Source organism: Necator americanus, chromosome III (genome assembly GCF_031761385.1).
Source record: "Necator americanus strain Aroian chromosome III, whole genome shotgun sequence".
NCBI lineage: Eukaryota > Metazoa > Nematoda > Chromadorea > Rhabditida > Ancylostomatidae > Necator > Necator americanus.
This window is the reverse complement of record NC_087373.1, coordinates 37,979,264-37,997,832: the sequence shown is the minus strand read 5'-3', so window position 1 is coordinate 37,997,832 and position 18,569 is coordinate 37,979,264. Positions and strand designations below refer to the sequence as shown.

The following is an 18,569-nucleotide window of genomic DNA, read 5'->3' as shown; positions in this document are numbered from 1 at the left end:
GTGTGAAAAATGCGTCCTTAAATTATTCCCAGCCTACCACACCCAACACTCTCTACCCCCATCCTTCAGTGTCCCGCAACGAAAGAAAGAGGTCTACTTCTGTCGCGGCGACACCACCACCACCCAAGCCACTTTTTCCCGCCGTCTCTTCTCGAATCCGCAGTCGCTGTTCTGTCAAAACGTCGTCTTCCTAACTCCTTCTTTTTTTTCTGCTTCGCTTCGCTTTAATAATCTCTAAACAAAGAAATTTGGATGAAAACATGGCGTTGCCACAATTATCCACATCGGAACGACGTAAACGACTTATGAAACGGATTCATACGTTTCAATCCGAAGAGCAAAGCGCCCACGGCAGCTCATTCGATGTGGATTTCCCGTCCGTACATTTTGATAGCGACGTGTCGGAGACCAGTTCTCCAAATATTGATCGAACATTGTTATTTGTTCCTGATGCACACGAACTTAAACTGGATAAAGGAGAGAAACCACCACATAAAAGGGTTTGCAATGAGTTAAATTTATTAGAAAATTTTATTTGATCCATTTGTGATCCGGGAATAATTTTAGGATGTGATCGAAAAGATCCCAATGCGAGTACGATCTCAAAGTTGGCTGATACGTACAAGACATCTACTACATGAAGAACGGGTACACTTTCTTCATATTTTTTCTTTTTTTTTCTTTTTTTTGCCTTTACTTAGGATTTTGTTGGATCCATTGCGATCATAGAGAATTTCTTAATACACGAATGATGCAACAAACGAATCCAAGCGTTATAAACACTTAAAACCTCAGCTTTTTTCCCTTACTTGATGATTTTTGATTTTTCTGGAAGAAATCCATTAGCTTTTGATGGTGTTCGCATGGAAAACACCGTTCAAAACCACGGAAATGGAAGCGTGGATTCGAAATTCCTTTTTCATTTTCTTCCTAGGATTTCCTAGGATTTGAAATTGAGATTTTTTTGTGGACGGTAGCTGCGACCGTTAGGATCAACGGAACTGAAATTACATTCAAAATGGCGGCGATTTTGTAAGCGTGTTTGTGTTTATGTTTATGTTTTGTGTTTATGTTGTTCTTTCATCTAAATAGCGCTGATCCTCGAAGAGTTCCTCGTCACGGAGTTTTCACGGATAGTGGCAGATAGTTGATTGAGATTCGGTCCCATGAGTGTTGCGCAAGATCTTCTCTAGCAATGTGGCCGAGCCGCACACCGCATCCGCATCTGCGTAAACGGTCCTCAAACGAAAATCTCGGAATTATTGTGAATTCATATTGGAGTGTTAAGCTCCAGCTTTTGTTTTTGTCGCTTTTCATCAAGGATCATTCAAGCGGTTTCGTCTTTACTTTGATATCCAGCGAATTATTTTCCTTTAAAAAATTACTAAGGATTTATACGAGTAGATTTATTTACTTTTCCTGAATTATTTTCTAACTCTGGTAGATTCCACAGAGCTCCAAACATCGTCAGTTTCGTGAAACGCAATTTAATTAATATTGACTCTTTAATTGATTTAATTTAATTTAATTGATTTAAACTGTGGGCGGGTGTGGTGTAGCGGCTAGAGGTTCCGCTTCCTGCACGATCGATCGGAGGTTCGAATCCGCCCTAGTGCTCACCAAGCCTTTCATCCCTCCGAGGTCGATAAATTGGTACCAGACTTGTCTGGGAGGATAAAAGCACTGACTTGACACATCGGCTAGCCACCGCAAGTCATTGTATAGGCCAGATACACGTTCGTAAACCTCAAACGATTCTGAATTGAAGTGAACGTGGGGGCGCATCCCAAGCGGATTGATTGACGCCAGAAACTTTATCCTTTTATCCTTAATTGATTTAATTCTTAAATACTAAATATTTATTTACTTTAATTTTTCCTATGAGAGCCTAGTGGAAAAACCCTTGTGTCGATCTAAATTCTCATTAAATCGTCAAACGGGGACTCATTCGGTTTAGATAGGTATTGATTCATTCAGATCGAATGACATCATACTTTCCTAATTTTTCTAATTCTGTCAATGACAACTAGTCCCAGTGGCGAATTTGTGATCTCAAATTTTCTAGGATTTCGAACATGAAAATGAAAACAGTGATTGGAATGAAAATAGAAAAGTTTTCTATTTCTCGGTAGTTTTCTGACTGCCATTGTTTTCTGCATTAATTTTATGAAAAAAAAAGATAAGGGATTAATTTTTTAAAGGAGCTATAAGAGAACTGATTAGAGCAGCAAAAAGGAGAGGAAATTTTCCGTCCGAGACGTACCAGCCTTTTTTTTAAAGTATATTTCGAGGGCGAGTTGTTCGTTGACCGCAGGGGTGTGGCCATTTCCATTTTCTTCGCGAACAATTTTTTCCACTTATCTTTTGCTTACAATTCCCTATTTTTTCCATTTTTAGTTTTTTGTTTTAATTTTTTTTACCAATTTTTTTAAGTTTAAATTTTAATTTTTTTTTGAATTTACCAATTTTTTGAAGCTATCTACAGTCTCTATCCGTTACAGGAACCTCCACCGCTCATCTCCCATATGATGCTGTTCTTCTCGTCCGCATTATTTGTAATGTCCTTCCCATGGAGCCTATTTTTCTGTGTGAAAATTATCAAGTAATATTTTCTCGGACGTATTTTACTTAAAATGTATTTTTACGAGCAAATAAGAATAAATTAAAAATGCATAAATGAATAATAAATTTTTTTCAAGAGAATACCAAAGAGCTGTGATCTTTCGACTTGGACGTTTAATCAAAGGTGGTACTAAGGGTCCTGGATTATTCTTTATTCTACCTTGTATCGATACATGTAAAATTGTGAGTTTTTTTTACATTTATCCGTATTTTTATACGTATCCTATAAGGATTTATGTCTTTATTTCACCTCATTTGATTTTCTCAACAATTTTCTATTTATTTATTGAATCCATGCGATGCGGACCCATCTGGCACGTAATCCGCCGTCAATTTCCCCTATCACACCCGTTTTATCGCTTTGTGTTCGTTGTTCGAATTTATTGGCACTCACCCTACGAACGATGTGTTAGTGAGGGTTTTTTTTTCGTGATTCTCATCCGGGAATCCGAGAGTTCCCCATCCGGAAACGAACAGAATTATCGTCGATCGGCGTAGTAGCTACCAAGTGAAATATGACGCTATTCCTTTTTTTGTGACAGTGTTTGAAATGCATTTCCATATTTGCATAATGCATAAGTATAGTGGTCGCTAAGTGTATGCAAATTCCATTCATTTCACATACCATTCATTCATCAATTCGTGAATATTCGATACAAGAAGGAGTTAGTTGGGTGAAAAGTTTTTTTTTTTGTATTTTTTCGTCTACATAAAATAATTATTCCACCTCTAATCTAATCTCATCATTTTTTCTTTTCTTTTTTTTTTGAAGTGGAGCCAATTTTTTTTCAAATCACCGAATGTGAAATTAAGGTTTAAAATATTTTTTCTTCTATATAATGTAACTATTCCATCTAATTTTCATTGTTTTTTCTTTCCTTTTTTGGTGCGTAGCCAAATGTTTTTTTTTTCAAATCAGTGAATGTGAAAATATGGTTTAAAATATTTTTATGTCTACACGATATAATTATTCCATCAAACTTCATTGTTTTTTTTTCGCTTTCGATGGGGAATCAAATGTTTTTTTTCAAGTCAGAATTTAAAAATATGATTTAAAATATTTCTTCTTCTACATATTATAATTATTTCATTTAATTTCATTGTTTTCTTTTTGCTTTTGATGCGAAGCCAAATGTTTTTTTTTTCAAATCAGTAAATGTGAAAATATGGTGATGGTGATTAACTGTCGTTCTCTTAATGATATAGCTATCATTAATTACGGTGTTTGCGTTGCAGGACCACTCTGGACTGCACTACGCGGGAGTTTTTTTACTGAAACATACCGCATAATCACATAAATCACCTGTTTTTGCTTTAATAAATCGTTTTTACAAGAAAACGCAACGGATTTGCAACGCAAAAAAGCACAGTTTTAATTTTGACATAAGTTGTAAATAAATCTTATATGTACAAGAAACTTTACAGCCATTTTTTTCCGTACTGTTGAGATTAATGCTAAAGGGCAAATCCAGCAACTCGACTTAGGTTTTTTCTTTTCTCTAAAGCAGATACTGGAGGGGAACAGTTGCGAATTCCGTTAAATCGCAAGTTGCCAGTCAGGAATGCAACCTTTCGGAACAACTGCTCAAATCCTGTTTCTTAAGTGGAAAAAATTAGCAACAGTATAAATAGTAGAGTGTAGTTAATAAATTTCCATTTCTCTGTTTTTGCTCAGTAGATATCGTACATATTTATTTATTTATTTATTTATTTATTTGTTTATGTGCTTATTCATTTATTTAGTGCCGGTATAGTACAATCGGTAATGTCATCGTTGAATTTTGATGGAATCTTTTATTATTTTTTTGATCTTTTCCTTTTTTTTCTCTTCTCCTTTAGACTTTCCCTCATACCGGCCCTTTCTATTTCTTTGTTCTTGCTTCAGGTAGATATCGTGTTGATTTTTTTGTTTTATTGCTTATTTACCTATCTATTTATTTACTCACATACACCAATGATGCACTAAAAAAAGAAAAAAAAAGAAAAAAGAAGAAAACCATATAAATAAGCTTTTCTGTCCCTATCCAATTGATTCATTCTTCGTTTTTGTGGATTTTGGGTGACCCACCGTTTTTGTCCTCCAACGTTTCCACTTATCCCCGAAGCGAGTACTTCTGAGATTTCTGCCTGGAAGAGCATTTATTTCCTGAAAAATTTGCTTCGAATATTTCCGCATAGCTCATATATCGCGAACTCTTCGAAAATCTGGAAAAAAAACATAAGCAAAAATTCTGCTTAGTTTAGGGGGATTTTCGCGTAGAACTTGCTCGCTTTCAAGGTGGTTTTCCTCTTTTTTTTCCCCTAAAAATGACAGATAATACATTTCCATTGAGTTTTCTTCTACTTATCCTGTTGATGATGGATTTTTTTAGCATTCACAAAGGGATTTGGTTTGACATAGTCACGGTGCCCTCTCATTTATCATAATGTCACAACTTTTCCTCGGACACCTGCCATATTTTCTAACAACAAGTTCTAACAAAAAGTCCCCATAAAATTTAGAACGCGTAGGGAAATGATATTCAAAAGGGTACCTGGGAATTCCCTTGGCAGAGATTTCAATAAAATGTGAAGAGCAATGCAACAAAAAAAAAAGAACTAAATTAATTAATAGAAGCGTAGTTATTTGATCTACTTAACAGACTAATTAAGGCGGGTGTGGCGCAATCGCTTAGAGGTCCGTTGTAGCCGCCTCACTGTCGATGGTTCGAAACCGCACCAGTGCATGCCAACCCATTCATCCCTCCAGGGTCGATAATTTGGTACCAGAAAACGTAAATCGTAAACCTCAAACGATTCTGAATTGAAGGGAACACAGGGGCGGATCCCAAGCGGATCGATTAACACCAGGGCTGCGGCGCGTGCACAAGGCTGGCGCGCTCCAATCGAACTCGTTGTAGAAAGTAGCGCGCCGGAACGCTCGAAGTCGTATCTTCCGGGTCGTTTTTTACGGGAATTAGGAAGAAATGGACGGAATCATCCTCCTGCATCTATGACACCGTATACGTATACTCCTCCTGAAACGGATTAATTATATATTAGCGTTAATTATTATACATTATTATATTAATTATTATATATATTATATATTGACGTAGTATTATTATTCATTATATATCATATTATATTTCAGCGTCGCCGCCTTCTCCAGAACCTAAAAAATCAAAATTGATTGCCTTGAAAATTAATTGTAGTCTATTATCTTCGAAAATACCCTCTTCTCTCTTCGATAAATTCGGTTATGAATAATTGTGAGGGGATAAGGGTTACGGTGGTTTGTGGCTCGGTTCAAGAAAATTGATTTCACGAGGCTCTATACTTCATTTTCTCTTTTTTCTCTTTTCTTCATTCTTCACGCTACTTAATTTCTCGTCTAAATACTCTATAACAACAGTTTTCCTAAGAAAAGAAGAATAAATTCCCTTGAAGGATTCTAAAGTGCAGGAAGATGATGTACAAACATAATCCAGCAAGGAGTTGAACACTGCGTATCGCCATTCCCGAACGGGGACAGCTTTTACGAGAATTATTCCCGGATTTTGCTGAAATATTTATGTGAACATTGAAACGTAAATATTTCAGCAAAATGTTTCACATTTATGTTTTTTTTTTGCTGAAACATACATTATCGTTCTTGGATAAAAAAAAATTCCACTAATTGATGCAAGAAATTTATACAGGTTCCAGAAAGGAAATTATTTATATTCTAGGTTCTGCGACTTTATGTCGCAATTGATTGCTATGGACCAAAAAAAAAACGTAGTGCATGAATTGTTTTTGTTAAATTGTACTAAGGCACCATAAGGGAAAGTCATGTTTTGTGTTTTTATTTTTTTTTCTGTTTTCTTTTTTTGTTTTTTCGGCAACAGCCAAATTTCTGATTTTACAAATTTTATAATGGTTGTGCTACTTCAGTTTCCCAGCACCAGCGGCGGGTCCCATTGCCTCAATTTTCTAGCTAATTCCACGTAAAATCCAGTGCGAAAATGACATCGCATTTTTTCAAATGCAATATTTTTAGTGTTCCATACATATTTCTATTTATCAGTTATATTTATTATTTTTTATTACATCCAACTATTTCTTCTATTTCTTTATTATTTTTTCTTTTTTTTAATGTCTGGAGCATTAGGTTTTTAAATGATTAATTCCTAAAATATTGTAGGAGGTTAAAGTATTGTATGAACAATTATTTTATTTCGTATTTATTTCCATATGAACAATTATTTTATTTCGTATTTATTTCCTCGAATAATTCCCTAATTTATTACTTTTAAAGTGGAAATGCAATTCAGTTCTTCGACTCATTGGCTCGACTGTCCGAACCTACATTGTCGTCATAAAAATGTTAAATGGGGGGACTCAAACTCAAATTCGAGTGAAAGTTTCATCGGACAACTGTTCTTCCCGTTTTTCTAAGCGGACTCAATCCCATTTCTTGGGAATAACAGATGGTGAACGACTGGTGGAATCCGTTGCGGTAGAAGAATAGTGTGCTGTTTGAAAATTCACCCAAAGAGTGTACTCTTTATGACCTTTTACTGGAATTGCATCCAGAGAAATACACTTTCGTGGACGTTTTTACAGTTTTTGGCTAAACGGGGAGTGTTTGAAGCGAGTAAATTGAGTTCTCTTCAGTTTGACTTTCAGTTAGGTTATTCTATTTATTCTATATTTATTCCTATTTTATATATTTAGATATATTTGTATATATTCTATTTTTTTAAGATATTTATTCTATTTACCCAAGCGCTCACGGCAGGACATTTTTGTTTTTTGTGTGGGCGGGGAAAAATGATAGAGGAAATAGAAAAAGAGTACCTAATGGCTTCAAAGAAATAATTTAAGGCAAAAGTGATCAGAAACCAACTTTTTTTTTTTGTTAAAATCCACAAAAGTCCGCAAAACATAATAGAAGGTAGCTTCTATGTGATCTTGCAGAAATGCTGTGAAATTTGGATAGATAATAACAATAAAATATTGTGTTGATGTACACACAATGGCGTTTTTTTTTAAATTTTAACTTCGCGCGCCGGAAAAAAGGGTTTAGCGTTATGTAATAATATGGTATTTGAAGGAGTATTTCATTTTCCACAAGATAGTGCTTTTGGTTCTTTTTTATGCTGACTTTTTTATGGTTACAGTTTAGGCGAATATAATAATAAATAATAGAAACAATAACTGGTAGTAATCTAAGTAAGTAAGTAAGTAAGTAAGTAAGTAATAATGGGTAGTACAAATGATAACAGATCACAAAATAAAAAATAAATAAAATAAAAACAGGAGAAAACATAAAAAAGATCTTTCTATTTTATTAGAAATTAAAACAGAGACCTCTCCATATACACACTATGTTTATAGCTACTCTGTTCTGTCCAATTTTCGTTGAAATTGGTGCGTTTTTGGCTTTTTTTCAATTTTTTTTTCCCTGGAGAATAGATGTTTTGGAGGAAATAGACAATTTTTTATCCTACATACTTTTCCCTTGATTCCCGCTATAATTGTATATTTGTAACTTTGAACTTTCCTGTTGTTCTTTTTCGACTTTCAAATCCTTGATTTTTGGCAACATAAGAGGACGTCACGGAAAATTCCAAATATTTTCAGCCTTCTTCTCTCGAGTCGATTTCTAAAATGTAACAATACATACATTTCGAGGGTTTCCGAGACTTTTTTGTGGATTCTCCCCGACTTCAGCTCTGTCTTCGGCGGCAGCAGCAGCGTATGGCGGGCAGTATGTAGAGCTTTTCATAATCTATCAACGAGCCAACCTGACATGTTCCCTTGTGGATTTTCGAAACTTTTCTGCTGAAAAGAAAATGTGAACACTAAAAGAGGGAACAAATTAATTATTGTTATTTATTTCGGATTGTTATATTTAATAATAGATGTAATTTATATTTAATAATATATTTAATAATAATATTTATTGTTTTTAATTGGATCTGCCTAACCTAGATTTTTAATCAGCTTATAAAATCCATGAATGATTCAATTAAAGAACGAATTAATACACCAGGTCTAAAAAAACATAATAATTATGAAGAAAAGTAGAAAAATCAAGCATTAAGAAGAAGTATTGGGAAAGAAGTCAGTTAACTAATAATAGGAAATATTGGTTTTTTTTAATAATTTGATAGTTGGATCTGCCTAATCTAGATAGTTTTTCAGAAAAAAAAAAGAATTTTGACATTATTTTGTTTTTTTTTTTTACTTTATTTACTACTTTTTTTACCCAAACTTTAGATTATGCTTTTTCACGATAAATACTTTTTAATTATTTCTATTATTATACGAGATTTTCTTTTTTATTTCCTAGAACATCGGGAAGTGTCGGGTGACAAGCAGAAAAATTACTCTACTTTTTTTTTGAGCTGGGCACAGTTGTCGAATTTTTTTTCTCGTTAGCCAGTCTATAGCATATTCTTTTGTCAGATATGTAGCTGTACAAATTTTTCCATCACAAAAAACAGTTTTTTTCTCACCAAAAAAATTACACATAGACGAAATCTTATAGATGAATGATGATTGATCAAGAAAGAGCTTTCTACTAATTTTTTCTGGAATTTTCCAATCACTACATCCTGTGAGGATAATGATATTCTGGAATGTTTACGTAACAAGAAATATACATTAAAAATATTTCCTCATAATCTATGAACATTCCAAAAAATCATCTTTGTCGCATGTTGTGATGGTGATTGTTGGAAATTTCCAGCGGATTAATAGGAAGCTTTTTTTCTTCGGCGAATCCATTATCTCCGGAAGATCTCGTCCCAGTGTAATCTTTCTCATTGTCGGAAATGCTTACCATTGTAACAGAAAAAAAGCGCTTGTCGACTAGATTTCTAAGAAAAATGGCGGTTTCCGACATTTTTGACGTTCTACGGCTAAAATTTCAAGCGAGCGACATCGAAAAGACGTTTTTACGCATGGAAAAAAGTGTCACAAAGCTTTAAAACTCTGTGACGTCGTCAACGGGACCCCATTCGTTTTATTTCTGACGTAGGGGAATCTTTTTTTTTCGAAAAAAAAACAACTGCTTGAGCATCAAAAACACTACTACGAAAGTTCGAATATTCATGCGAATTGATGTATATTCACGTGATTATTTATTCTTTTTTTATTCTATTCTTGTTCTTGTTCCAAATAAATAATGAACAACAGAATAATCCCATTATTTTCCATAGATCAGATCCGTGCTTTACGGACTGTACGGTGAGGATATCAACAACGACCATATTATTTGACACCTTGACAGTTTGTAAAAAAAAGCTCTATTGAGCAGGTCTGAAAATTTCTATTTAAAAAAAGTTTGCTTTGAAGTGTCATCGCTCCAGTAAATAGCACCTTTTCCTATATTAGACTGTTTTTTTTGAGAGGTGATCTATGTTTTTCTAGCTAGCGCAAAGCTTTTTTGGAATGAGAAAATTCTTTTTTTGTCTTCCTATCTTTTATTCAGAAAGAATATTGGCTGGAGAAAAATTTGGTGCGTAAATCTATTCCGTTCATCTTGAGTCCAGGAATTTGTCAAATCCAGAAGTACCAAAAAAGAGTTGAATTCTGCATAGAAACGGCAGAAATCTATCTTCGTCGATCACGACATGAAGACAATCGACGAAGAATTCAGATTTTTTTGGATAGTCTTTCTTATTTGGGGCTGATGTGGCGTAGTCGGTAAGAAGTTCCGCTTCCTGCACGATTGATCGGAGGTTCGAAACCGCCCTAGTGCTCACCAGGCCTTTCATACCTCCGGGGTCTATAAGCTGGTACCAGACTTGTCCGGGAGGATAAAAACACTGAGTGAACTCATCGGCTAGCCCCCGCAGGTCAATTTATACGTTCCGGAGCAGTTATGCGTTCGTAAACTTCAAGCGATTCTGAATTGAAGTGAATGAATTGGAAGCAGATCTCAAGCGGATTGGTTGACGCCAGACACTTTATTTTTTTTTTAGTTATTTTCTATCATATACAACCTTGCTAACTGCAGAGGGCCAGAGTCTGTTTTTGCATTGGATTTTAGGATCGTCATCATGTTTGCTGTTCCTTCTTTATGTTGCTTCTCATTCTTTGGTTCAAATATTTTTTTGAGAGAAAATTGATGTTATTCGTTGATGACTTGATTTCGTGGATTATTTCTTATCCTGGTCATTTCAGGTTGATTTGCGAGTCCTTTCATTTGACGTACCACCTCAGGAAATCCTTAGTCGCGATTCGGTCACAGTATCTGTGGAGGCTGTCATATATTTTAGGGTTTCAAATCCAGTAGGTTTTTTCGATTTTTTGGTGGCATCATTTCTAAAATTTGATTGCATTTTATACCGTTTTCCTGAATTTTTTTTTCTTTTTTTCCTTTAAAGAAAAGCAGCAACTCCACATTTTAGAGCATATTCGGGATTTTTTCCAGGTAATTTCCGTGACCAACGTGAATGATGCTCAGTTCAGTACGCGACTTCTCGCACAGACAACGCTTCGAAATGTGTTGGGCACGAAAACGTTGAGTGAGATGTTGTCGGAACGAGATGCGATAGCAAATGTTAGTTGTCCATTCGATTGTAGCAACCGAGGAGGTGATTGTGGTAGAACAGCTGACATCGCTATCCAGTTGTTTGTACACGGGGACCCTACAACATCGGCAAGAAACCTGAGAATCTAAGCGAAGCCGAAAACATCTTTCCCCTCACACGAACAAATCCGATCATATTTCAGATCACAGAAAAGGTTCTCGACGAGGGCACCGTACCATGGGGAGTGAAGGTATGAAATTGTACTGCTTCCCGGGGACAACTGTTTCCACGAAACACGGAGCGCTGATCCGGTGAAGTCGCAACAACGTTTTTCAGGTGGAGCGTGTTGAAATCAAGGATATTCGTCTTCCACATCAACTAACGCGAAGCATGGCCGCCGAGGCAGAGGCTGTACGTCGGGCGAGAGCGGCAATTATTCACGCTGAGGGAGAGAAGAATGCTTCACGGTACGCGTCCTACAAATTCGCCCAAGCGGCAATATTATACCATATTTTTTGTGGATTCACATAGGACTCCAATAATCCGTAAAAACGCTAATTCGCATCGTGATATGTATTCTAGGGCGGGTGTAGCGCAGTCGGCAAGAGGTCCGGTTGTCGATCGCTGCACGATCGATCAGAGGTTCGAATCCGACCTAGTGCTCACCAGGTCTTTGGTTCCTCCGGGGTCCATAAATTATATACCAAGATGGTAAATTGAAGACATCATCCCACAAATTTCGGATAGTGTGGGTTCCAGGTGGGTTATGCCTATAATGGCCGTAGATTATGGGGGAGGAGAGTGATTCCGTCCATTTCTTCCTAATTGCCGTAAAAAAAACGGCCCGGACGATAAGGCTTCGAGTGTTCCGGGGCGCTATTTTCTACAACGAGTTCGATTGGAGCGCGCCAGCCGTGTGCATGCGCCGCATCTTCCAGGCCGTTTTGTATTTTCTGCGAGAGGTAACGAAGGCACAAGGAGAAAATTGTAGCCGGAGCACACTCAACAGTTATTGAGGGGCTTTCACTGCCATAATAACAAATGAAATTGCTCCAAATGTCAGTTCCGTTTACGTAAAATTATGGACCTTGCACACCTCCATAGTCCACGTTTTGTTAGAGTTTTGGGTTGAGTAGAGCAAGTGGTTAGGGTTATGTGTTCCTAATTATTTGGCCCACTAGTGGCTTCGTAAGCCCAATAAACGCTGGTAAGCTCCCTCCCAAATGGGAAATATATCCGTTTTCATTTGTGATGTTCACGAAAACATACACCAACCACAACAGCACAAACAACATGGATTACACCAGAATACGGGCCCGAATAGGAACAAAATAATTCCAGGAAATGAAAGAAACACAGGGAGCAGCAATTCAGGGAACACATCAGCCTTGAATTAGTGCCGTTAATCCTTGGGATACTACTCGATCCCGAGACGATCGTCACCTCATTCAAAAAATTGGCCTTACTCATATGTACAGCACCTCTTATTGTTTTTGGTAGTTTTGCTGCTTGGTTATGGAATATTTCAAGAAATATTCTTGATTTTTCCTCTGTTTGTGCTTTGCAAAATCGAATAGTTTCTATTCTTACAGAGTAAAACTTAAGAACTTCACAAACTGGATAGTTTTTCCGAGAAAAATTTGCATTGAAAGACTTCGTTGACAGGTGTAAATCGTCGTCGAGGAATTCTTCTCTGCACCTGCATTGCTGGGGATTTTTCCAAGGAAATTGATCCTGCATTGATGGAGACTGAAGAAAATCGATACTTTTGTAGATATAATCAGATAGAACCGTTCCTTACTAAAAACACTTGATCAGTTAGCTCAGTAGTACTGTTACAGTAACTAATTAATACGCGAATGATATCCTGAAACGAGGATTTTTTTTTTTGGCCGAAAAAAAAAACTGTAATTTCTGAGGCGAACTTTGGTAGAGATTGGGGAAATGGAAAGATCTAGAAATTCCTTCTTCTTAGAAAAAAAACATCACGGAAATATTTAACCTTATGATAATGCATAAAAGTGGCCGAACGTGAATCACTGATTTACATAAAGAAAATTTTTTTCATAATTCATTCATTTAATTTATATAATCATTAATTTTTTTCCATTTAATTTTCATAATTAGCTTCTTCAACTTGGTTGGATTCTATTCTTGAATTTGTATATTTTTAAAGTTAGGAGGATAAGTTCGTTGTAGAATTTTTCTTGCAAATGACAGAATATCTTTTCACATTGGAATTTTAACGAAGCTATTTTCCAGACGTGGTTTTATGGATTTCTTTGCAAATTGTTCGCTGCAAAAATGATAAATGTGCCGATATTTCACATTCTCTTGTTCATGAATGTGAACCTCATGTTTACCCGAACACTTTTTTTTTTGTCCTGGAATTCCAATCCACTGGATTTAGACAAACGTTCGCTTCGTTCAAAAAAAAATTGGCAGAGACGATGAAAACCAATTTAACATCTGTGTTTTTTTTTTTCGAAAAGGATTATTGCAGCCATAAATTGAGCAACTGCTGTTAACTAGTAGAAAACAAAATAAATAGATGAAAATAGTAAACAAATATAAAATAATAAGTTATATATATAAATAAAAATTATAAGTAAATAGTGTAAAAATACTGTAAAATATTGAGCACTGATTTTATAGTGGCAACTGATTAGTGAGATAGGCCTGAACATACGGCTTGAATACAGTGTTCTTGTATCGAGAAGATGCCCACGAATACGGTAGTCCTTTATCCACATGGGAACGGAGTCGAAGAGCATCGCCGGGTCTTTCTCCTTTACTACGAGTAATTTAGAAAGGAATCTCTTCAATTGAATAGATTAACTATCCAATAAAGACAAGACAAGATAAAAAGGATAAAAGTAGCCACTGGGATATCATTCCATGAAAATAAATAAATAAACAGAAATAGTCAATAAATAAATATAGTAATAAGAAGTAAAAAAAGATAAAGTCACTGGCGTATCAATCCACTCGGGATGCGCCAGCGCGTTTTTTTTTTTACTGGAATTCGTAATCGTTGAGGTTTTGGAACGCTGGTTGGCCTATACAATGACTTGCGGGGGCCAGCCGATAATCAAGTCAGTGTTTTTATCCTCCCAGACAAGTCTGATGCCAATTTATCGACCTCGGAGGGATGAAAGGCTTGGTGAGCACTAGGGCGGATTCGAACCCTCGACCGTGTGGCTATAACGGACCTCTAACCGACTGCGCCACACCCGCCCTAACATAGTAATAATTATATATAAATAAAAATTATAAGTAAATCTTTTAAACATGTCTCTCGAACTCGAACCGAGTCCATTTTCTTTTTTTCTTTTTTTTTTTTGGTGCACCATTGGTGCAAATGAACAAACGAATAAATAAACGATGACTTATTTAAGTGACCACAACAAGAGCGGTGTCATTGATGCACCGATTCCCAGTGTTGACCTCTTTCCCTCCGAGGAGATGTGCACCTATCTCCTCACGAACGTTTGTAGATCCCGCCTTTAGAAATAGCCCCCAGGGAAATGACGCATTTTGAGATCTTCATGCGATCTGATAGCCCGAGTCATGTAACGATAAACACCATCCATAAATCCTAAACAAACAAATCTCCAAATCTCTCGTAAATAGTGACGGGGTCAGGGAATGGCTATTCAACTGGAATAGATAGGGCATAAAAACTGGGAAGAGTTCTGCAGAGTCTCCTACGGAGGAGATCAGAGGATAGGATAGGGTATAGTAAAGATAACTAATATAGCATGTAGTAATATAATATATGATGTTAGGTTGAATCAAAACTACTCGTTTTTACTTCCCAGTTCTTTAAAAACCAGTTCCCAGCGTTCTGGAACAAGGGCATCCACGATCTATCTGCCTAAACGTTGGCAGAAGACCGTTAATGCCAATAGGGTATACTTCAAATGATTCTCAGTCGTTTAAATAAGATAAAAGGATAAAGGATAAAGTGTCTGGCGTTAGTCAATCCGCTTGGGATGCGCCCCGTCCACGTTCACTTCAATTCAGGATCGTTTGAGGTTTACGTTTTTAAATGTAACTGACCTATACAGTGACTTGCGGTGGCTAACCGATGTGTCAAGTCAGTGTTTTTATCCTCCCAGACAAGTTTGGCACCAATTTATCGACCCTGCAGCAATGAAAGGCTTGGTGAGCGCTGGGGCGGATTCGAACCTCCGATCGATCGTGCGGACACAGCCGAACATCTTGCCGACTGCGCTACACACGCTACACACAGATTTTTGCACTTGCATCAATGAAATTTAACCAAGAAGGAAAAATTGCAGGAAAAATTTCTTTTACCAGCATCACACTTCAACAGTGATTCACACCATAACTCTTCCGTACCTATAATGACCTATATAAGTGATTTTATCTTGGACATTGGTGCTGTTTTCATTGCTACTTCTCGTATCAACTTCAGAAACACCGAAACTTTTCCAGACAGATCCAATCGCCGTTCAGATGTCCTCAGATGTATTCAGAGATTTGTAGGGTGTCTCTGGATACATGTGAGGACATCTGAACGGGGATTGAATTAGTAGTTATAAGTACTGAAGTACTAAACACACCTACCACTTCTGGACTCGAGAACTCACAAAAAATCCTTTGATTTATTTTATTATGTTTTTTAAATGTTATTTTTCCAAATTTCAGCTTATTGAAGTTTGTATACTTAGTTTTCTTAAGTTTAGTTGTGCTTTCGTAGACCTAGTTCTGTAAAAAAATCCATGATGCACATACTTTATGTAGTTTTAGCTAAATCCATCACGTCAAGACCTAGACCTTAGTCATGGATATTCTCACTCGTACAGTACCTTATTTGCACCTGTGTACATCTTTATATATACACATATGTACTCATGTATACATTTTTGGTAAATGCCATCAATTTAAATGAGGAAATTCTAAAAATCAGGTGCAGTGAGAAGCTTAGAAGAGAAATCCTGTCCTCTGCTTACAAGTTGATGCGATTCAGCGCCGCAAATGCTGCCGGAAGTGTTTTCCGGCGATTTTTTCTGTAAAAATAAAAATAAAAGGATATTTTCACAAGGTTCTGGAGTGGTCGTCGTCGTCCAAGTCAGTAAGTAATGATGCAAAGTATTTCTACGTCCTAGAACCAACGAACTTTCTCACATGCTCACTTCCTAAATATTTAATTCGGGTTGTCCATTTGAATAGAAAAAAAATGTGCAAAAGGAATTTGTGCGTGAAAGGAGAACAATAACAATAAATTATTCCATCACCAGCTGCAGCTCAGAGTACTCGGAAAAATTTTTACGTTCCGCTGGAAGGGATGTGACGTAATAGGAAAAAAATCAGAGATTTTATGGATAAGAATCTCAAGCATTCAAATATCGTCATTCTTACTTATCTTTGTTTATTGATTGTTATTCTCATTTGTTTATTTTTAGATGGATATCCGAAGCTGCTGAGATTATCAACGGAAGTACAATTTCGGTTCAGTTACGATATCTTCAAACACTACACTCGGTCGCGTCACAAAGGTACCGTATTTTAGCTTGTTGTTGCACTAACGTAATACTGCAGAATTGCTCAATTCCCTTCAGGAACAACACTATTGTGATTCCATATCCGATCGAAGTTGCGCGAAGCCTCATGAAGAAGTATGGACGAGTAAAAAGTGCAAAATCATAATCACTGTCGTCGGTAGCTGTTCTGACTCGGATGCGACAGCGACGCGTCCGACGCAATAAGCGCACAGCGCGCCTCTCGCCGCGCAACCGTGCTCTAATCGAACACCACGCGTCGCGGTCGTGTCCGAGAAAAGACGACTACCGGCGCCTACAAATAGATTAATAATTATAAATCTAAATCTACTATATAAAATGCTGTAATGATGTGTAATGTGATACCATCACCAATTTTTATCGTATCCAAGCAATGTACATCAACACTTTTCCTACTTCGGAACCCAGAATGTGGGCGGAGCTATGCACCTCTGTGTATATGGAGGCGGAACTTTGCATTTTTTGTATGGTCATCGCCCCTGACATGGTTCACGTGTGGAAATTACGGTGATTATGGTAGTGAATTGCAGTAAATCTGGAGCCGTGTCTAAAGATTGCTATCAGAATCGTTCGCTAGAGATTCAGAAGACTCCGCCCGTAGCCTGACGATGAACTCCGACGAACGCGTATTTATGTATGCATATACAAAACAAACTAGTAGCATGGTTTCTTACAGAATCCTATATTTTTACAGTACAATATGCATGTCTACGCAAGTGAAATTGGATGAACCGAAGAAAATCCTTGGTGAAAAATACAAATGAGATGAGTATGAAAAGAAAATGATAAGCAGAGCGAGTAATCGTAGGTAAGTAGACACCGAAATGTGAAAAAAATGAAATATGAAATAGGCGAAAAAATACACGTTTTAAATGTTTTCTGCGATATCAAGAGATAAAATTCGATGAAAAATACATTAATATAAAATATGGTATAAATAAAGAATAGACAAAAACTCGTGAAGGCTTTTGAAAAAAGAATATCTGTGTAGATAAAATTGCGGAATATGAGAGATATAATTATTATTGTTAAGCTGATCGTATATAATAATCACGAATTATGCTTTAGAATTTAATTAGTGCAATTTCCCGAGCAATTTGACGTGTTTAAGGCGCTAAATTAGAGTTCAATCTTGGGTCTGCTCAAATAAAGTAGTCACGATCCAACTCTGCAATGCTAACATTCAAAAAAAGTCGAATTTGGGACTATTTAGATGACATTTTGGAGTAGATTAGAGAGATATCATTGTTATTATATGGATTATTGTTAGACATTATTGTAGAATTATGTTAAATTGATTGTCGTGCTCCGGGTCCGCTCCGAGAAGGAGCGGCGGGCATCGGTGGGAGGACCCGGATCCGAAGGGGCCTGCGCTGGGCTAGCCACCGGACGGCGGCCCAGCCCCTCCGAACCTTGCGGGCAGGCGCCCAGGGTCCCATCCCCCTGCCCCGATTCCCCTCCGGGGGCCTCGGGTTCCCATTCCTCAACCCTTTCCTTGCGGTCGAATGTGGTATAGGTGGTTGAATAATAAAAGGTTTATCCTAATACACGACACTACACGGCGTATATATACACGACATAACAGTAGATCGACATAGGGGCCTGTAATACCTAAGTGGTAGGGGTTCTCTGGGGCAGATTGTTGGGGGTTGCGGTTCGGGCCCAGGAGGCACCCAGCCAGGGTACATGGTAGAAGTGGTTATGCGGTAGTGGTGTGGTCGAACGAGAGAGAACGCGAAATACGAACACGAACACGACACCACGAAAAGGCAAAATAAGGGCTGGAACCCGGAGTGCTCGGAGCCAACCCTTATATATTGCGGCGGCGTGGGAGCACTACTGTAATACCTTGCCATTGGCAAGGTTTCCCACGCGCAGCGCGAGAGAGGGT

At 37.1% G+C, this 18,569-nt stretch overlaps 1 protein-coding gene across 1 annotated transcript; it reads left to right on the top strand.

The window, feature by feature from the left end:
• Positions 1 to 260: 260 nt before the first annotated feature.
• RB195_012243 (uncharacterized protein) lies at positions 261 to 16,805 on the top strand (the record flags this gene model as incomplete). The annotated part of the gene is made up of 10 exons (XM_064194015.1): positions 261 to 500; positions 568 to 648; positions 2,502 to 2,602; positions 2,700 to 2,805; positions 10,780 to 10,887; positions 11,030 to 11,158; positions 11,332 to 11,379; positions 11,466 to 11,596; positions 16,562 to 16,654; positions 16,718 to 16,805. 10 exons carry the CDS (start codon positions 261 to 263, stop codon positions 16,803 to 16,805), a joined length of 1,125 nt encoding a protein of 374 aa, XP_064051598.1.
• Positions 16,806 to 18,569: the final 1,764 nt, after the last annotated feature.